This window comes from Rattus rattus, chromosome 14 (genome assembly GCF_011064425.1).
Source record: "Rattus rattus isolate New Zealand chromosome 14, Rrattus_CSIRO_v1, whole genome shotgun sequence".
Taxonomy (NCBI): domain Eukaryota; kingdom Metazoa; phylum Chordata; class Mammalia; order Rodentia; family Muridae; genus Rattus; species Rattus rattus.
Window position 1 is genome coordinate 75,683,249 of NC_046167.1, and position 22,061 is coordinate 75,705,309.

The following is a 22,061-nucleotide window of genomic DNA, read 5'->3' on the forward strand; positions in this document are numbered from 1 at the left end:
GAGTTAGATGACAAGATACCCCATGAGTTCTAAATTACAATCAAGTGGAGACAATCTTCCAACAGAAACTATAAAACAGCAGTTCTCAACCTGTGCGTTGACACTCCTAGGGGTTGTCAAATGACTCTTTCTCACAAGGGTCAACTAAGACCACTAGAAAATAGATACTTATAATTCATAACAGTAGCAAAATTACAGTTATGAAGTAGCAATAAAAATCATTTTATGGTTGGGGGTCACCACAACATGAGGAACTATACTAAAGAGCTACAACACTAGGAAGATTAAGAACCCTGCTATATAGTATCAGCATCTGTGTTATAGAAGAGAAAAGCAACAGAATGTGGCATATGACAGATCTAAGAACAGGAGACCACAGGATAGCTACATTCCCAGGAAGGGCCACCCAGAGGTAAGCAGCTTCTGGGAAGGCTTCTGCTCACCAGAGTTGAGGGGATCAGGAGTTTTACCATAAGAAGGCCTTAGGAGACACTGTAGCAAGCTGACTACATAAATTCTCATACTGGCCCACTAGCCAGTGTTCTTACCCAAATAGAGCCCAGCAAAACAACATGGTGGGGGATGGGGACAGGGGCAGGAGAATAATCAGAGTGGGCAGAATAGTAGGATTCAACAATAAGCAGGAAAAAATGACCAAGCAGCAGAGACCTCCCTGCCAGCAGTGAAGGGCTCAAAAGTGGATGAAAACCACAGCCAATGTTAAACAAGGTAAGAACATGAAAGGAGACACAGATTAACAATATAAATCATAATTAGAATAACTTAGAAATGAGTGCTGGAATATCTCAAAAAGACAGACATTAAGAAAATATTCTTTGTAAATGAACACTAATCTAAAAGAAACATGAAGAAATAAATACGATAACAAAAAACCCAGACAAATGAAAATATAAAAATAATTTAGAGTGATAAATTCTCAAGAAAGGCAACAAAGACAGAACATCTGAACAACTGAGAGATGAGAACAAGTAACTAACAACAGCAAAAATGTTCCTGAGAGACTGAGAGGAAACTACACTTGCACAAGAGAATACGCACTCAGAATACAGACAAACACAATCTGGTGAAACCACTAGACAGACAGCAACGGCAAGGAAATAATCTTCCTGTGTATTGGAAGGAATGAAAATGAAGCTGTGCACTCAAAACACTCAACAAAATAGGAGCCAAGGATTTATTCTCAGGACAGGAAAACCTTATCACAAGAGCTGTAGAGGAAAAAACCCTCAGTAACATTGTCTTGAAAAATTTACTAGAAAACAAGGTCCAGATGATCCACATGCTTTAGAGACACTGAAACAGGGATGAAAGCAACTGTAACATTTCCAGTTACCTATGTACCAGGAAGGAGTGGAACCAAAGCCAAGAATGTATAGACATGTCAATGTCTCTGACAGGTTAGACATAACGTATCCATTGTAAAAATGGAAAGAAACAGAATGATATGTTAAAAAAAAAACCTAAAAGAGTGTTTCTAGTGATGCTATTGTAATGACACTGAGCAAGGGCTTTCTTACTGGACACACCTCCAGCCTTTACTGTGGTACCATGCCAACTCATCCTTTAACTATTGTGTAGTATGGGACAAAACAAAGAAGCAGTTACAGAATATTATTTACTAAATCAATCTCTGTATATGACCAGAATGATCAAGATGAAAGAAATAGTATTTAAATATAATAGACAGAAAGAGAACTTTCTAATTAACTACCAATATAAATATGAAATATAAATACACTCATGAGCTATATTCATCACCACATATGACTATGCATAAATATATGTATACATACTCATACATGCATAAGTGTATAATATACATATTAAGACATGTTACTACAATTATATGAATATACACAAAATATAAAGGCATACATATAAAAGGTCATCATACATACATATGACCACTGAAAAGTTTCAGAAGTACTACTCACTCACAGGGAATACATCAAGCATGTCTGACTGCTGAGAATAGTGAGCAAAATGCAGACTGAGAGAACCTGTAAGCAAATGCTGTGGTACTGAGAGGATGGAGGAGGATTGTTACAGATTGCAGACTACATAAAATGAACTAAGTGGACAAGACTGAACTATACTATCACAGAATATATACATCCATGTAACAAAACCTTGGCAATATAAAGAATTACCATACGAGTGAGAATAATTGGCTTTGGCACAGAAAGGCTGTGCTGAAGGTGGGCCACATGGAAGGGCATTACAGGGGGAAACAGCAACTCTCTCTATCCTCCTGCAAGTAGCCATCCCTGAATCCTGCAACTTCATTACTTCTGCTTCAAAACAGCATCTGGATTTTAGAACTATTTTACAGCTAACTGAATAATCTCTCATAGAACATGTGCCTTTAAAACAAGTTATTTAGAGAAATGTTTTCAGAATGTTTAGTTACCTAATATTTTATCCATTGAGTTGCATATTTGCTCTTGACTGACAACTCTTTCATTTAAAAAGCTTGCTGGTTTTCTTGGTATAAAACTGTTATTTTTCTTATCTGGGCCAGGCAGCTTGTTCCTCAAGGTGCTTTTACCTTTTACAGTTTCTGCTCTGTGATTTAATTTAGTGAAACTCATGTGGCTGACAGATGAATTGTCATTGTCATCTGAGGATGAAAAGTCCTCAATAACCTGAGAGCTACAGTTTCCGTCTGCTTCACAAACTTGATTTGTGTCCTTTGCTGTTATGGGGGAATTATAATGTTTCCTTTTGTTTTCCTTTTTCCTCTTAAGTTTCAGGGAAGCAGTGGCTCTTTGCTTTCTTATTCTTGACTTGGGGAACATGTCAATGTCATCAGACTCATCGCTAATATCATCTGTACCTTTTCTTTTCCTAACAGATTTCAAGGTCATGTTCTCAAGATACAAGAAATTTGAAACTGGTCCATTTCCTCTGCCACTGTTCTGTCTGCCATCGTCATGATTTACTTTCACAGGGTTTTCTGTTTCAGAATCTTCAGATTCACCTAACAGCAGCTTACAGCATATAGGGTTCTTAGGGACTCTCTGAGTGGGATACTGTGTAGGAAAGATGACATCACTGTCTTCTGACTCTGTGTCACCCTGTCCCATGCAATGATGTCCAGCTGTACTGTGACACTTTGTCTCGTCATCAGATTCAGAAGAAACATTCTGTTCTAAAGTTTTCTCGCTTTTATCAGAAACACATTTTTCATCTGGAGTTTGGATGTTATCTGATTTCTGATGTTCTGAAGTACAAACAGAGTCCCAAGTCTTCTGACAAGCAGCTTGTCTGGCTTTTGCTGAAAGGCACATGGGCTGCTCATCAGAACTTCCGTCACTGGAGACAGGGTTTCCATCGCCATCCTGGACTGACTCACACTTTGCCTCAAACAATTTAGAGAATCCACACTGTAGCAAAGTAAGCTGTGCTGAGGAGCCTGGAGTTCTACTGGGGCCAGAGACTTTGTGTTTAACAGCCTTTCCCATTGACTCCTCATCACTCATGTCACTGTAGAGCTCACAGACATTTGTGGGTTCTTGACAGTCAGGGTCTCTAGGCTACATGGAAAGCAGAAAGAAACATTAGAAAACATGAGAGAAGAGTTTTATGCAGTGGTACGTGTTTGCAGTAAGAAAAGCAAAGGATTTGAAAAATAGACAGGAAGATCAGGGGTTCAAGACCATCCTCTCCTTTACCTGGAATTAAAGGTCAGTCACAACTATATGAGACCTTGTCTGAAGAAGAAAATTTGCTACAAAATTATATCCTATTCCCCTTTTCTTAGAAGCCCCAGTTAAGGAAAACCTTCAGTTCCCTAAAATTAAGGCTTAATTTGTTGAGATTTTGGGAAAGTTATCTGATACTTCTGCCAATATTTGCTATCTGTGTTTATCTAAATTTAAAAAAGAAGTTCAACCTGGGCCAGCAAGATGGCTCAGAGGGAAAGGCACCTTTCACCAAGCTTAACAAATGGAGCCTGACTCCCAGGAATCAACTTGGTGTACACACAAAATAGGTGAATAAAAATAAGTTCAGCCCCGAAGTTCAAGGTCACTCAGTTCACATACATTTAAATCTCAACAAACAAACAACAAACCCTGAAACAAAAACCAAGAACAACCCAGCAAGAACAGCCACATAAAAATCTTCTGCATGTTTCCTGCCTTTTACACCTAAAATGGCTTCTGGTGACAGCCTAGGTCTCATGAATGAGTGGTGAGATCCTGAGGTAACAGACTCAATAAATACAATATTTGCTCTGATTTACAGCATGGTTTTGATACACACTAATGGCCATTTCTCTATTTAACTTGTCCTTTAGTTAAAAAAACAAACAATGCTGGTGTGCTCATTTACACAGGGTGTTTGATTTGGGGCTGACTGCTCCCGAACTTGTTTTGTTTTTATGAATAGTGATCACTTTAAATAATTTCATTCACTTCGTGTCCCTGAGTTTTTAGAAGTTTCTCTTTTTTCGTACTGAAAAATGAAGGAAAGGAAGTAAAGGAAAAAGATGTCACAGTTTTCTGTCACTCACTGTTTCTAGTTTCTGAGCTGAAGCTTCCCCTTTCAACCATGTTGTGGCTGTCATGATGCCAGCTTCCACTTGGCCTTCTCTCTGTAATGTCCACAAGGAAGAATATAACCAGCTGTGAATACAGGGTGAAAACAACCAAAAAACAAAACAAAACAAACAAACAAAACAACAGCAAAGGCAGGCTAAGTGTAAGAGGACCTGCATTCTTAACGACACTTTCTCATATTTGCAAAGTAAGGAACTCACAGTTTCACAGGATACAAAACTAGTGCCTGTGTTCAATTTCACTAAAAGCACTGTTGGGAGGCACAAGTGTCAAACATTTGCCTGAGAGTTCTGCCTACATCAGCTGCTCTTACATAATTTAATTCAAGAGTACAACAACAGTGCTGCAGCCAAGCATCACGATGCTGAGTGTACAAACCGTGATGCTCCACCTTGTGCCACTAGTGCACTTGCTATTCATATCTACTACAGAACATGACTGGGCAATTCAAGTACTTTGAGTCAGTCATTATGTACAGCACAGACACTGCAGAGCAGGACACAGACAATACAGGCCTTCTTTCTATCCACACATGCTCATCCTTAATGACCACAGGGATGCTGACGTTATATAGAACAATGACAGCACATGTCCATTACGTGAATGTCCTCCACCTTTGTCAGTGCTCATCATGAATGACTACTGATGCAACATGCAGCACTGACACTACACGTCCCCTGTGTGAATGTCCTCCACCACCATCAAGGCTGGCATTGCTCAAAGACAGGGAGTAATTTTTCTTGAACTTTATTTATGATGCTTACTAAATGAAGTACAATTAAGAATTTTACTACAAAGTCCCAGAAGCCAAGGGAAATGATCTAGAGCTCTCCTGGCTGATTCCTCATCTATGTAGTAAGAAGATGGAAAAGGATGATATTCCAGGGCTTTATGAACTCCACACTAATATAAACTGGAAAACAAGTCAATATTCTCAGTGTTCTGGTAAATTAATGAACTAAAGGAATTTTTAAAGCCATGTAAGTGTCTCATTTGAAGAATAAGAAACATCTGTACTGAGCATGAGCATAGTCGAGAGTTTGAAATATTGGTGTGGAATTTTTATTGGGAACAGAAAATAAAAATCTCTCAGAGACATGAGAGTACATCTCAGGGAATATTTTGTAACTTCTAATCAAAACATATTTTACAGTTTTGTTTATTTAGGAAAAAAATCTTAATTTTTTAGCTCTTAATTCAACAGCTGTTTTTAAATTAATAAAACTCCTCTCAAATCTGTTTGAAAATGGCCAAGGAGGCCATACTATCTCATATGTGGACTGGACTCATAATGAATGTGTATTATCTATAAGTATTCATGAGTAAGTTTTAGCTTTGAGGTACAATTCATTTCCCATTTCTTTAAATGTGAAATTCTAAACATATATTTTTGATAAGGAAAACTAAAAATTCCTCTGAAAAGGAAACACCAATTGTATTTCAAAATTCCTGAGTGATAAAGCTCTACATAAAATATTATTGAAGAGGTCAGAGATCAATTTCACACCTCCAGGATGTCTCTTGTAAGACATGACCCTTGGGATCTTAGTTTGAAGAGGTTGTGGACACCAAAGAGCTCTCCTCTGTGTTCTTTTGATCCTTGTACTGCTTCAAAGTATCGCTTGGCATTTTCACTTCCAACTACCACACAGTGAAGTTGCTATAACAGAAAAATACAAGATATTTTTGAAGTGTTTGCTCCAACAGTATGTCAGAATTTCCTGGCATTCCCTGCATACACACAACATTAGCTGGGGCTGGCTGAATAGCCTTAGGGAGATTTTGTTTTAATTTCCTTGCAGATGCTGCCATTGTGGCTCCATCTGGCCACCTCACTGGAGCACACACCTTACATTTCCTATTTCATCACTGAATCAAGATTACATTATTATAAATGTTTAATAATGAAAGCTGACATCGGAATACACTTTTCTTTAAAATTATTCATTAAAAACTAATATTGGCAGAGTTATTACATCACTTATGGTACACTCTAAAGTATATAATAAACAGGCTGATGCCAAGCTAACTGTAGACTTAATCACATTGACAACTACGGTGACAACGCTAGAAATGCCACCCTCAAGAGTTTTAAGAACACCAACAAGTAGCCATTAAGGATGTATACCATTTTAGCATAACCATATGGATGCATTCTCCACTGTTGACTATTTCATAACATAATGTAAATGTGTAAAATGTAAACATGATCTCCCAGGAAAGTCTGTGACACATGAGTTCAAATGGCCCAGAAAAAAGAAGAAAAGCAATAGCTTCAGGAAGGAGAAGGCAAACATGGAAAATGTTACCAAGCAGAAAATCTGGGCAATCTGTAGTTCTGTGAGCTGTCTTTCTGCAAATTCTTTTCTACATAAAATGTTGTGTATGTGTATACCTAGGTAATCCAGGTATATGAGACAATTTCAAAATGGCAAACTTGATTGCATATGGTGCTGCTCCAAATGAAGGAGCATAGGTGCTAGGAAAAAGCTATTTTAAACCACAGACTGTCTGAGTCAGTGCATATGAGCAAAGCACATTCAAATCCAAGGCCTTTTACCAATCTAAGTACTGTTACCTAAAACGGCTTGTTATATACTTCTGGGCAGTGAGAGTGACTTTCTTGTGCATACTAGCAAAAATTGTGAGTTGTCTTTCTGGTTTCTATTTGTTGCTTTCACTTCAGAACAGACAGACAACTGTTGACTGCACTGTGCACAGCTGAGCAGAGTACATGCTAAGGCATCTATCAAGTATATCACTTGATACTCCAAATAATCAGTAGTCCTTGTTTGTGTTAGTGGTTGACACTGCAGTGAGAATGTGCAAATTGTGTCTGATTTTCTGGTAGTCTCCCCTGGCTGAGTCTCTCTGGGTTTCTTACTTTTCTGTCTTTAAGGGTTCCCAAAATAATTTCTGGACCCTTGAGAAACTTTCTGTGTTTTAACACATTTATAGTTGTTTTATTTTTCTTACTTTTTATTCTTTTCCCCAAAGAACATGAGGCTCAATACATGTATGTTGGTATGCATCCTTGTTTCAAATTCCAGGCTATCTCCAAACCATGTGTTATACCTTTTCCTTATATGATCACTACCTTATCTTTGTATATATCGTATAAAGTTCTAAATACTAAATTACACTGTCTCCTGAAAATGTCGTTATATATTGTTATACATACATAATAAGCCATTTTAGGTAAAAGTAATGATATGTTGAAAAAACATTTTCATGATTAAGGAAACAGTAATGAGGACTTCTCTACGAGAGTACACAAAACAACAGGTCCTAAGAAACAGCGTCATGTTTTTCACGAGTGGTTAAGCTAGAATAGAAATTCTCTCAAGTAGTTGTCGTATCAAAGACCAGAAACCAAATTGTTTCCTTCAGACCTAAATGATTTAAGAAAATAAACAAACTGCTGTGCAAATCCTATTTTTAGAATGAAGAAGTTAGCATGAGTTTTAAGATTGGATCATTTTTAGCAACTACCACCACATGTGACAGATGTTTGTTCTTAAATAGATGCCAGCCAAATATACAGGGAGCAATTCAAATTTAATACTTGCAATTAAACTTGAACCTCGGTCCAGAGCTTCTAAATGAGCAGTTCTAAATGAATAAATGTTTATTTATAGGTATAAAAGGAACATAAATTAATATCCTACACATTATTAAAGAGCCAATGAGATTTCAGATGAGCACGCAGGGCACCAAGCTGCAGCAGCTACAGCTGAAGCTGCACAATCTCATTTATTGGGCATCTCCACAGTCAGTTTTCCTGTGGTGTATCTATCTCATCTCTAAGGCAGCGCTCCTCAATCTTTGTCATGCCTAGGTACATACAGAAGAGGGTGACACATGAACAACAGCCTGAAGTGAAAACAGGAGGTTTGTTAAGGCTGTAAGGTAGCTGCCATGAGCTATGAGATCAATGCCTTGGTGCACCTGAAACTCACTTATGGGACACATACCACACCTTGGTTCACCATTTGAGGATGAGTGCCTCATTATTTAAATTGTGATCAATGGACTAACAACTGTCATTCCTGGGAGCTAGCTAAAAAATGCAGAATATGTACATCAACAAAATCCCAGGTGATTTAAATGCACATTAAAGTCTAAGAAATATTGTTTTAGGGGCTGGAGAGATGGCTCATCAGTTAAGAGCACTGGCTGCTCTTCCAGAGGTTATCGGCTCAATTTCCAGCAACCACATGGCAGTTCATAACTGTTTGTAACTCCAGGTCCAAGGGGTCCAACACCCTTAAACAAACACACATGCAGACAGGCAAAACACCAATGCACATGAAATAAGAAAAATAAATTTTCTAAAAAAGAAATACTGCTTTAAGAAGCTTTTAGGAGTAAAATCTAATAAACTTAACAATTACTCTATATCATAGAAGTATATTTAAGAGTTTATTTGATAATATTAGTAAATCTAGGGTAAAATTTAAAACTTCTTTATATAAATTTCTTCTTAATTTCTAAACGTACATAGATGTCAATCTCTTACATAGAATGAGGTATATTCTTACCTGCTTGTAGACCTGTCGTAAGTACATGATCTCCTCCACAGTCCCCAAGGATATGAGCCTAAACACTTTAACATCTCTACACTGCCCAATCCTATAGGCTCTGAAAATTAAAAACAGTAAGTCAACTAAAACAGACTGTGAGGGGGCAGGAGGAACAAACTACAAACAATGTAAGGAAACCTGCGGCAGAAGAGGATACATTCATTATCTTAATTGTGGCAATGGTTTCACAGGTGTACACAATCATTAAAATTTAGCAACTGTAAACACTAAGTTTACCATAATATGTGCCAATTATAATATGCCAATTATTAATAAGATGAGCTAAAAATAAAGAGATTAAAAAAGTATCCCCCCAAACACCAAACTAAAAGTCAATCTTGTTAAAAATAATTAATTGAAAAGTCTATGATATGCAGATGTAAGAGCTGACGCCCATCTCCTGGGTCTCAGTGAATCACTCAGCTGCCTAATTCCCCAGGTTGTATTACAGACCATGACACTAGTTAACATTCTATGCTGACTTGCCAGAGTGGTTACCTATGGGTCTGCTCCTTATGACTTCTCAAACAGGCTTTATTGGATGCTCTGAAGTCACATCCCTAAACAAACACCTGCAGAGTTCTCCAGGAGAGTGGGGCAAGACTCAACTAATATTTGGTAATCTCTCATAGAGAAGACTTTTGAGTCCTGCACACCTTGTTTCTGGAGAAGGGAATAGAAGGGTTGTAAAAAAGAAATCAGAAAAGATCCAAGAAAATACTGTGTGTGTGTGTGTGTGTGTGTGTGTGTGTGTGTGTGTGTGCATGTGTGTGCGTGTAGTCCAGTGTTTTGTGTTAGAATGCTTATCCTTTAATCTCCACAGGAGAAACTTGAATGCATGTTATTTTGTACCTACACTTCATTCATCAGGTTCTTGGTTCACCAAACAGGGACTTGCAAGTGATGGTTCTTCTATGCTGTAGAGATAAATATATAAAGGGGCTGCTTTACAATACACAGGTAAATATCTTGACTTCTCTCTGTTCTCCTATAGACTCAGTAGAAGGAGATGGTCTGGGAGGGGAACACACTCTGCTTTGAGGGGGAGCGGGATAATAGGCTGTAGTGATATACATGAAAAAATACAGAATTAGGAGCTGAGGAGATAAGTCAGTAAAGTACTTGCCATGCAAACATGAGGACCTGAATTTGATCCCAGCCCCTACATAAAAAGCAGGTGTGGTAGCAAGTTCATGTGATTCTATCACTGGGTAGGTGGAGACAGGAGGACAGCAAGCATAGCTGCTTTGGCAAGATCAGGCCAGTGATATCCTGTCTCAAGAAGAACAAGTACTCATACCACACATGTACATAAAAACAAACACACAAATAGAAAGTAGTAAATCACACCAAATGTTCCAAGACGGGGGGAGGAGTAAGAGGAGGAGGAGGGGAGGAATAAGGGAGGAAGGAAAAGAGGGAGGTTTCTGTTTCTCTCTGGATTTTATTTGACTGCATGGAATCAGAACCTGAAACTATCATTCTATGAACCTGAGGAAGTAACTAAGGTCACTTTGCCTCAGCTTCCTGCAAAGTAAGACAGGACAGGCACTGGCATCAAGTTAAATGGGAGAATTCATGGAGGCTCATAATAAACATAAGTGCAATTATTGTCTCCCATCCTTCAAAATGCATCTGCACAGTGTTTTATGTAAAATGTTCAATACTGAAAGAAAATATTATTATTGGTTAGTAAGTTTTTTGCCTTAAAAAAATAAAAATAAAAAGACAGGTTCTCCCAATGTAGTTCTGGCTGGCTTGGACCTTACTGCATAGACAGGGTGGCTTCTACCTCCAGAGTGCTGAAAGTAAAAATGTGTGCTAACACACCAGCTACCTTAGGCTCTTAGACTCTTCTGTGCATTTCCCATTTTCAAAAATGGTATTGTATTATTTTCAATTAATGATTTGTTTTTATGTCATGTTAATAATAGTAATTTCTTCCAAACTTCTTTGCTTTCAAAAGAAAAAATTAAAATATAAATTAATGTGAGAACTAAGTGATCCAGTGATTTCACTAGTATTTATTTCTAACAAAACATATCTTTTAATTTTATTTTCAAAATGATAAAATACAACATTAACTTAATCATTTTGAGTTTATAGCTTAAACACAGAAAGTAGACTCAGTGCTTTGGAGCCAATATGATATACAGACCTTCCTCATTTCAAACTAAATTCTTTACTGACCAAACAGCAATTCCCATTCCCTGCCCAGCAGTACCCAGGAGCCACCATTTTACTTGGTATGCATACATGTAAGAATATGTGTGGAGGTGAGAACATCTGCTGGCATTCCCTAGACACCGTCTTTTTTTAGAGACAATCTTTTGCTGGCCTGTTCTGCTAATTTGGCTGGGCTGCCTAGCCAGCAAGTTCCACGGCATGTATCTACCTGTTTCCATGTTCCCAGTACTGAGATTACAGGCAATGCCCAGTGTTGTGTTTTGTTTATTGTTTTACACTGGTTGAGGGATCAAAGTCATGCCCTAAGCACCTTACAAACTACGGTGTTTCCCTCCCACTACCATGCCACTTTCTCTACTGATACAACCATTGTCTGTAGGATGGCAGTAAAAACATACAGTAGAATAGTGAAACTATAGAGTGTAACAGTGAAACCATACAGGAGGAATAGTGAAACCATATAGAGGAATAGTGAAACTATATAGGAACAATAGTGAAACCATACAGTGGGATAGTGAAACCATAGAGTGTAATAGTGAAATCATACAGGAAGAATAGTGAAACCATACAGTGGAATAGTGAAAACATACAGAGGAATAGTGAAACCATATAGGAGGAATAATGAAACCATACAGAGGGATAGTGAAACCATATAGGAGGAATAGTGAAACCATAGAGAGGGATAGTGAAACCATATAGGAGGAAGAGTGAAACCATATAGGAGGAATAGTGAAACCATATAGGAGGAAGAGTGAAACCATATAGGAGGAATAGTGAAACCATACAGAGGAAGAGTGAAACCATATAGGAGGAATAGTGTAGGATGATGTCATTACACAGGTGAAGGCGGTACAAGATAGAACGAGGCCTATCACTGGATGAGAAGGAAAGATGGGTGGGAGAAAAGTTTTAGAGAAGAGACGGGAACAAGAGGGAGAGGAAGCAGTGGAGAGAACATGGAAGCTGATGTTAAGATTTCACTCTGTGTATTTACAGGTTGTTATGAATATGTATGTTTAGGTGGGCAATTATATCTTATCAATTGATCAGAGGTTATTGTGTTGTATGTTCTTTCATGTGGCGATTTAATTGAACTCAAGAGAGTATGTGGTGGCTGGAGACATTTGTATGTCTGGCATGGTGGCAACCTGCCTTGGGAACTAGACGGGTAGAGAGATTGTTGCCAGGCTCAGAGAGAAGCCATCGGCAGTGTGATATGGGATGGAGCAGAGCGGGTGAGAGGCTTTGCTGACTGAGATAAAGATGTCTACCAGATATCTTGGGGCACTACGGTGCCGGACCTAAAGTGGGGGTAAAAGACAGCATTTTATTTAATTTTACAGCAACAGAATAGTGAAACCATGCACTGGAATAGTGAAAACATATAGGAGGAATAATGAAACCACAGAGTGGGATAGTGAAACCATTCAGTGGGATAGTGAGACCATACAGTGGCATAGTGAAAACATACAGAGGAATGGTGAAAACATACAGTAGGACAGTGAAACCATTCAGTGGGATAGTGAGACCATTCAGTGGGATAGTGAAAACATAGAGGGATAGTGAAAACATACAGAGGGATAGTGAAAACATACAGAGGAATGGTGAAAACATACAGAGGGATAGTGAAAACATACAGAGGAATGGTGAAAACATACAGAGGGATAGTGAAAACATACAGAGGAATGGTGAAAACATACAGAGGAATGGTGAAAACATACAGCATGTGACTGTTTTTTAGGGAGAAAAATGTAGACTTTCCTTGTTGCTGATAATCTAGAAAAAACCATTCAGCTCTTCACCAATGACTGTGGCATTAGTTTTTAAAATGTTTTATAAATGTTATATATTTTTTATAAATGGTTTTCATGTAAAGATAAACTTTCTTCCATTCTTATTTTGTTGTGCTTTCTAAATATTAGAGACTGTTAAATTTGCCCTTTGCTGTATCAATTGAGATAAATAAGTACTTTCTTTCCTCATTTATCAGTGTGGTACATTACAGTGATTTTTGTGTAGTATTTGACCATCCTTGCACACCAAAAATAATCCTCTATATCATCTGTTCAACGTGCTTCTTAGTTTTGCGTGAACACTTAATTAGACACTTGAAGTCTTCTGTATTACTATGCACAAGGATACTGGTTTGTCATTCTCTTGTAGAGTGAGTTATTGGCATTAGGTTACATAATGCAGGTCTCACAAGATAAAATGAAGTGATTCTTCAGCATCAATGTTTTGGAGAATTTTGTAGCAGTGTTAATTATTTGTAGGACTAACAATAACATACCATCCAGTTTCTGGCTTCTCTTTGATGGGTTGTGACTGTGAGTTCATCTCTTTACATACAGATATATCATAGCTTGCCAGCTGTGTATGTCTAGGAAATTGTCCATTATTCCTAGGCCATTAAACGTGTTGGTATAAACTTGTTCACAGCACTCTGATAATCAGATTTCTGCAAGTTAGGCAGTAATGCCCTTTTTTATGATTTCTGTTATTTGAGCCTTGTCTCTATGAGTCAATCTAGACAAAAGTTTGTCAATTTTTCAATATTTTCAAAGACAGAATCCCATGTTTCTTAAAAAAGATGTTTTTTAGCTATTTTTTCTTTCTTTTCTAAACTATGTTATTTTCCTCCCTTGTTTTTCTAACTTGGGGATTAATTTGTTTGTTTTTTTTCCCCTTCTTGCAAGTATGATCATGGATCTAAAAGCTTCTTGGTAAGGATTTACAGCTATAAATTTCCTTCTTATTTCTACTATATCACGTAAGTTTTCAAATGACATGTTTCTAAGACAGTTCAAGTTTCCTTTGCTGTTTCTTTTCTTACCAGCTGGGTTTGAGTTTGATGTTTTATTTATAGATATTTGTGAGCACACTGTTTTATTCACAGATATTTGTGAATTTTTGAGTTTTTCCTTCTGCTGCTAACTTCTAGTATCTATCTACTGCAAATAAAAATAAAATACTGAACATTTATTTTTAAGTATATTAAGGCTTTTTGCTGATTAATATGTGAATGCTACTCTAGAGAACACTTCATGTGTACTGGAGGAAAGCACGATTTGCTGATGCTCTGTTGGAACAGAGCATCTGTTAATCTAGTCTGAGATGCTGCTTCGGTCCCATTTGCTGTGACTTGTACCATCCATCCATGACTGACTCTGAGGTAGGACAGTCTACCACTACTGCTGCAGAGCTGTCAGTTTCCCCTTTAATTCTGTCAGTTTGCTTCAGGGTGTCTAGAGCTTCAATGTTTGTATACTTTTGTTTGTAACTGTTATAATGTTGTTACAGTGACTTAGAAAAAATCGTTATATAATGTCCCCCTTTTACTCTTATAACAGGTTTTGACTTAAAAATCAACTGTGCCTTCCGGTGACACAATACCTCTGCTCTTTTACTTCATGGAGTATCTTTTTCCATCTCATCACTTCCAACTTACACATATCCTTAAATTTATACTGAGATTTTTATAGATATCAGGTAGTCAGACACTCCTTTTTAATTCGTTCTTAGATTTATGTCTTTTGATCTGGAGTTTAATCCATCTATGTTCAAACAAGAAAACAAAGGAGGTCTCGCTTTAGCTGGTTCATTTGTTTCTTGAGGTAGGGTTTCTCCCTAGATGTTCTTCACCTATGTAGACCAGGCTGGCCTCAAATGCACAAAAACATGCCTGCCTCAGCCTACCAGGTGCTGAGATGAAGGATGGGCACCTCTATGAGTAGCCATCTCTGCTGTTTTTAACTGTTACACTTCTGCCATTACTGATTTTCCTTTGTGTTTTTAGTTGATTTTTTTTTTTTAGTGACACATTATAAACTCTTTCCTCGGTTGTTTACATATATACAAAATAAATATGCATGTGTATATATGTGTTACAAATTACATTCTTATATATTATAAATGCACAGATAGATTTATAAACATGTTATGCATTTTCCTTTAGATTTCTGTTGAAAACAAAAGTTACAATTCTATTATGTTTGTATTTGCCTATACTGGTGAGTTCTATTTTCATAAGGCTTTGAGTTACGGTCTGCTGTCTTTTCATTTCAACTTAAGTTTTTCCTTCAGCAGTTTTTTACAGGAAACACTAGTGGTCATCAACTTGTTCACCTTTTGTTTGTGTGAGAATGACCTAAGTTCTCCTTTATTTGTGAGTGACTACCTTGTTCAAAAATAAATTCTAAACTTATATATCCTTCTTTTTAATTGTTTCTCAGCTGACAAGTTGATACATGTATTATTATATATTATTAAATATATATTCAAATTAGTAATATATTGGATATTAGTATGTCCAATAATTATATAAATATATATGATATATTAGAATATACATTGGAGTAGTAATATATATATGTATATATATATATATATATATATATATTTTTAAACACATTAGCACACTGCTTTCTGATCTCTAGGTTTAGCTAGGCTAATTGCAGCTAAGCCTTTTAGAGATCAGTTCCACACAACATGCAGCTTAATCCTGCCACTTCAGGCCTTTCTCTTTTGTTTTTATCTGCTGACACCCTGAAAAGGTCTTGGTGTGGATCTCTATGGAATTAACTCAGCATGGAAGTTCTTCTTTCTTGGGCTTTCCTTCAAACTCAGGAAGCTTTTCAATAATTATGTCATTTTTTCTCTGCTGAAAATTTCATAATGTACACAATGGTCTATTTGGCAAGAAGAAAGAAAAAAGCGAAGAATAATATAGGAAAATGTCTTTTTTTGGTGAAATTTATTTTTTTCTTCTTTTAAAAGATTTCTCTTTAGGCTTGATAAGTTGAAGTTCACAGATTCTTTTTCTTCTCTCTAAGTCAATGATAAATATAGTGCATTTTAGAATTCCAGAACTGAATGGCAGATCCAGAATATTTCTATTTTTGTTCTCATAAATTTTATTTCTGTTGATACTCTCATTTGTCCACCAGTATTTTTCAAGTATTCTTTAGTTCTTCCTCTGTGTGTTCTTCCAATTTTTAGATGGTTATTTTAATGTCTGTCTTGTATGTATGCTATCTATCTTTTAAGGGCAGTTTATGAGACTCTGAAAAGACCATATTTTCCTGTTATAACTTTAGAACAACATAAAATACTCCCAATACTTCCAAATACTTGCACAGAATTTAAAAACAACTACAGGGGTTGGGATGAAGCTCAGTGGTAGAGCACCCGCCTAGCATGTGCATAGTCCTGCCATGCCAAGAACTGGGAAATAAGTATCCAATGCTGTTAAGTTCACAGTGGCTTCCATGTACTACTGGACCCACTGCTGTCCTTCACAGCTTCTGCCAGCCTTCTACCAATCCTTCAGGAAGCCCAGACAGGTTGGAAGGTTCACAGAGTTGTGGACTGTCCTTTTCAGACTCACGAGGGACCAAGGCCTTGCCTTTCTTTGTTGTACTATACTATGTATGCAGGGAGGGAAGAGGTAGGAGATTCACAAGGATGAGTACGAGCATAAAAATTCCAGTGTAACCTTCGTTGGGGAGTTCGCCTGGTTGCTTGAGACCTTTGGCTTCACTAACACAACAGAGAGGAGCAAGCACTTGTGCCATCTGTGTTCACAAACTTCTATAGCAGTATCAGTTTTTAATATATATCTCAGCATTTTGATGTAGTTAAATTACATTGGCTGCATGCTTCTTATTTTCTAGGGCTTTTATCTTTTAGATCCATAGACCATGCCTTTGTGATTTCAGTTGAAATGCATGGCCATTTTTTAAATGTGCTGTGTGTAAAAATACTGAGTATTTTGTTACCAAGTTATAACATTAAGCTGTAATTCTTACCATTTGTCTTTTCCTATACCTAGCTGCTGTATTTGGAAAGAGCAACATGAGTTCTTAACAGGAGTGAGCCCGCCCAGGGTTCTCTCTGCTCCACCTTTCCCTTTGCTTCTTTTCTCCATGTTCTCTTCCCTCTTCTTTGTCTCTTCTCTTCTTTTCTCCATGTTGTTCTCCTATGTCCTCCTTCCTTTTCTATGTTCTCCTCTCCTCTCTGGATTCTTCCATGTTCTTGCCACTGCATTTTCATTCTCTGTTCTCCTTTCTTCTTTGCTCTCTTTCTCCTTACTTATAAGATTCTGGGCTTGGATGTTGAAGCAACTGTTACACCATTCTCATGCATCATACCTTCTTTGCTTTACAATGTTTTGGTTAAATTCTACTAAGAATTTACTTAATACTAATATTGCCATTCTTCATTAAGTTTGATTACTATCTTTCTGGTGGTACCTTGCATATTTTAAATCATGTATATATGTTTATGTTTCTGTGTATGAATCTGCATGCATGAATCTGAGCACAGAAGTGCAATGCCTCAGATGCCAGATATACTGAAGGCCATGAGCTGCCCAATATGGGTTCTGGGAAGAGAATCTGAGTCTTCTGCAATAGTAGTAAATGCCCTTAGTAATGCTTCAGCCCTCTCTGGACTCTCATAATTCATAGCTTTTATTTTCAGTCTTCTGCATCTTTCTTTTCTTTTCTTTTTTTAAAAGATTTTATTTATTATATATATATAAGTACATTGTAGCTGTCTTCGGACACACCAGAAGAGAGCATCAGATCCCACTACAGATGGTTGTGAGCCACCATGTGGTTGCTGGGAATTGAACTCAGGACCTCTGGAAGAGCAGTCAATGCCCTTAACCGCTGAGCCATCTCTCCAGCCCCATCTTTCTTATTTTACACATTTCGTAAGTCTATGTTTGAATCTAACTTTTCCATTTTATCACTGTTCTGCTTTTTCTTCTTAGAGAGTTCTAACCTACTGAAATGCACATGCACAGTCACATGTACATAAGTATACACATACATATGAAATAAAATAATGAAACCACAGAGCAGTGGCTCTCAACTTTCCTAACACTGCGACCCTTTAATACAGTTCCTCATATTGTGGTGCCCCCAATCAAAACATTCTTTTTTTGCTATTTTATAACTATAATTTTACTGCTCTTATGAATCCTAACACAAATATGTGTTTTACCAACAATCTTAGGTAAACTGTGAAAGACCCACATGTTGAAAACCACTGCTGAAAAGCCTTACTCCATCTGTAGAAGCAGGACGTGTGGAGACCAGGTAGAACTGGTCACTGTATATTCAAAGGACCAAGTGATCACTGTGCCTCATTTTTACAGGTTTTGCTCCTTAATTTTTTTCTAGCATTTAAAAATAGCACTGTTACAAATTTTGAAACATGATCATGATATTGTTTCCTGAAAGGAAAGAAAAATTCTAATAGTTCCTTCTTCCAGCACAATCTTGATGCTTCACTAGAACTATGTTGAGCTCCAATTCCTAACTATTGATATTTTTATATCATCCTTCAATGTTTGGGAGAATTTTTCCTTTATAGTTAATTGCAGGAAGCCTCTTAGCTATACAGTCAATAATTTTTAGCCCTCACTATACACATAGGATCCTTCTCTGACCATCACTGATCTGTTGGCTTGAGCACACTCCTGAGTTCTTAGGCATCACACTGTTTTTAATCTTGCCTTACATAACAATGTATCAGTCACTGATCATAATCACAAGTCCCAGTTTTCTTTCTCATGAGGTCCTAACTGTAGCCACAGAGTTGAGAAGTATGACCAGCAGAAATGAGCCTGATTCCCATTTATTGCTTACTTGATTTGGAGTGGGGGAATTTGTTTTTATAAATCCTCTTATTTCTCACTCTGGGGTATTTCAGTCTTCTTTATTTTCACAATTGAAAATATAATAAAGATAAACATTCCATCTCCCAAAATAATTGGCCATTATTTTTACTATTTGGCAGCTCTTCAAAATTAACCATGTTCTTAAGATACATTGTTAATTCTCTCCCCTTCTTTCATTTTTATTTCTGAACAAACAAATGATTTTGGGGGGGGGTGTTTTTCTTTCCTTTCTCTTTTCTTCATATTCTACATCTATTTGATTGCACATTGTCTTACATATTACACATGCATCCTTCTTTTTTTTTTTTTCTTTTTTTCTTTTTTTCGGAGCTGGGGACCGAACCCAGGGCCTTGCGCTTACTAGGCAAGCGCTCTACCACTGAGCTAAATCCCCAACCCTTACATGCATCCTTCTTACCATATCACTCTCTACTTCATTATTCAGATCTGCTCATGAGTTTTATCTCAGCAAGGCTTTAATTTCTGAGATCATTTTTGCTAACTATATATACATTTCTTTGTTATATTATATTATATTATATTATATTATATTATATTTGTCTTTTCTCATTTTGGTCCCTTCAATGTCTGCTTTTCCTCATGGCTCTTTTATTCTGCTATTTTTGTGAAAGTGTTTCATAATTCTTACTTTCTTTTTTGTAATTAAAATCAAAATATACATGGGTTACATGAGAATGATGGCCTGGATCCCAATGTAGGACACAGGTTTATTCAATTACTTTCCATATTGTGGTCTACGGAAACCTAGGATTACTTGATTGGCTCTGCTGAGTCTAATAAACCAGGGGCTTTACTAGCCTAGGTCCTCCTTAACTGATGAGGCGGTTAGGGAGCCTACTCTAGACACACCTTGTGTAGGTATGGAATGTAGAGAGGAATCTACCTCAGTCTCCCACTACTCTGTTTCCCAGGAGTAACAACCTCATCTCCCCCACACCCCACAAGTTGTCAATTCATGTCAGCAACTGTCAACTTTCAGTTTCTGTTCTGTTCTGCATACTCTGAATTTGGCTTTTCTCTAGTGAGTCTCTCAGGAGTTTCTCAAAATTTCTGAATTACTAATAACAAACTATTCTACTTGATTTTTTTATTATGGTCTTATGTCACATTGGTAAGATTTGGAGATAGGAAACAACGGCTAAGAAGTTTAGGGTCATTTTTAATATAAATTCTCACTAGTACCCACCTTTTCTAACTAACCCTATAAACAGTCTATGAAGTTCAAGGCTGGGTTTTAGATTATAAGAATTCACAGGTCATTTACATTTTGTCAGTATCATACCTGTCAATAGCTTGAAGATCATTGGCTGGATTCCAAGTTGGATCAAATAATATAACAACGTTGGCACCAATGAAATTGAGACCTAGTCCACCAGCCCTGGAAAGAAAACAGCATAAACTGTTGTGAGGGATGGTGGTACACACCCAGCAGGCAGAAGCAGGAGTCAGTTATTCTTCTAGTTCCAAGCCTGTCATGGATATTTGGGTTTGATGGTGAGTAAGTGCATAAAATATGTTCAATGATGAAGTATAAAATTTAATGTAAACCTCCATAGCTTCTGTTCCGAGTGCCTGTTCTAACTGTCTAGCAGTTCACTAAATTTTACAGACTTTGGGTCTGGCTAATTTTGATGTGTGACATTAAATGAAAGGAACAGCAAAACTGAATCTGGGGAAGAGTTTTTCTTTTGTTTTCCTAATTCTGTCTCTTAAGCCTTTCGTTCACCAGTTTCCCACTCTGTCGGGAATATCATCCTACACTCAGACCATTCACACACTGATACTCAAGACAAAAATTGGTAATAGTCCTCTTCCTTAAAACATGTGCCAAATGGATCCTCTTCACGAAGGAGTCATGCTAGATATTTTCATATCTTTAATCCTCTAGATTCATTTGGTAATTTTTTCTCTGATACAGATCTCACTGTGTAGCTCTGCTGACCTGAAACTCACTATGTAGACCACTTAAGCACAAAGGGTTTATTTTGGTTTACAGTTTTGGAGATTTTGGGGGCAAGCATGTCTGTGTTATTCTATTTCTTTGAGGTCTGAGACAAAGCAGAAACATCAGAGCAAGATGGTTGTGGCAGGAGAAAGCTGCCCATCTCATGGTAGCCAGGAAGGAGGATGATAGAAAGAAAACATTTGAGCAGAAGTGGGAGAGATGGCTCAACGGTTGAGAACATGCACCATTCTGGCTGATGACCAAGTCAGCAGCACTCATACAGAGACCTCACAATCTTGTATGTCTAACTACAGGGGATCTCAGGCCTCTGACCTCCAAGGGTATCTGCATTTATGGACCCATACATACACTCGCACACACACATAATTACAAATAATTCAAATACATATTTTTAAAAGGCTGTGTGCAAAACTGAGAAAGCAAGAGGACAGCAAGCTCAATGCCAGCTGCAATGCGTGCATTGTCTAAAACAGCATTTTTTAACCTGTGGGCTGTGACCCCAAAGGAGGTCGTGTATCAGGTATCCTCTATATCAAATATTTATATTACAATTTATAATAATAGCAAAATTAATAAGAAAAATGATATTATGGTTGAGGTTCACCACAATATGAGGAACTGTATCAACAGGTCATAGTATTAGGAAAGTGAGACCCACTGGTCTAAAACAAAACAGCGACCAGAGAAAGTGGAAAATAAGGGGAAAATTACCCATAAAAAAGATCAAGAGAGAACTGTCTAGGTCAAATCCCAAAGTAACCACACAGAAAGCAGAAAGAAAGGAAGTATAAAAATCATTTCCCCCAAATGGAGACATGTTTTCAGGCCGTGGTGCAACAAATGATTATCACCCAAGGTAAGATTCAAACATCACTGTTAAGTTTCAGTAGATTGCAGAGGAAGAAAAATTCTTATCAGACCCAAAGGGGACCAAGAATCAAAGTGGTATTTAGTGACACTAAATACTAAACAATAATGCTGAAAGAGAGGCCTTCAAAGGCCTGAAAGGAAATTATTTCCGATCTAGATTTCTA

At 37.3% G+C, this 22,061-nt stretch overlaps 1 protein-coding gene across 1 annotated transcript in view; it reads right to left on the reverse strand.

Annotated features, from left to right (window-relative positions):
- The window catches only part of Ercc6l2 (ERCC excision repair 6 like 2), a 94,346-nt gene that overhangs the window by 33,910 nt on the left and 38,375 nt on the right, over positions 1-22,061 (reverse strand). Inside the window, exons 12-16 of the mRNA XM_032885275.1 lie at positions 20,344-20,439; positions 9,125-9,224; positions 6,091-6,243; positions 4,538-4,618; positions 2,432-3,557 (exon numbers count right to left, since the gene is read on the reverse strand). Coding sequence (XP_032741166.1) covers positions 2,432-3,557; positions 4,538-4,618; positions 6,091-6,243; positions 9,125-9,224; positions 20,344-20,439 — 1,556 coding nt within the window. The remainder of the gene's footprint in view (positions 1-2,431; positions 3,558-4,537; positions 4,619-6,090; positions 6,244-9,124; positions 9,225-20,343; positions 20,440-22,061) is intronic.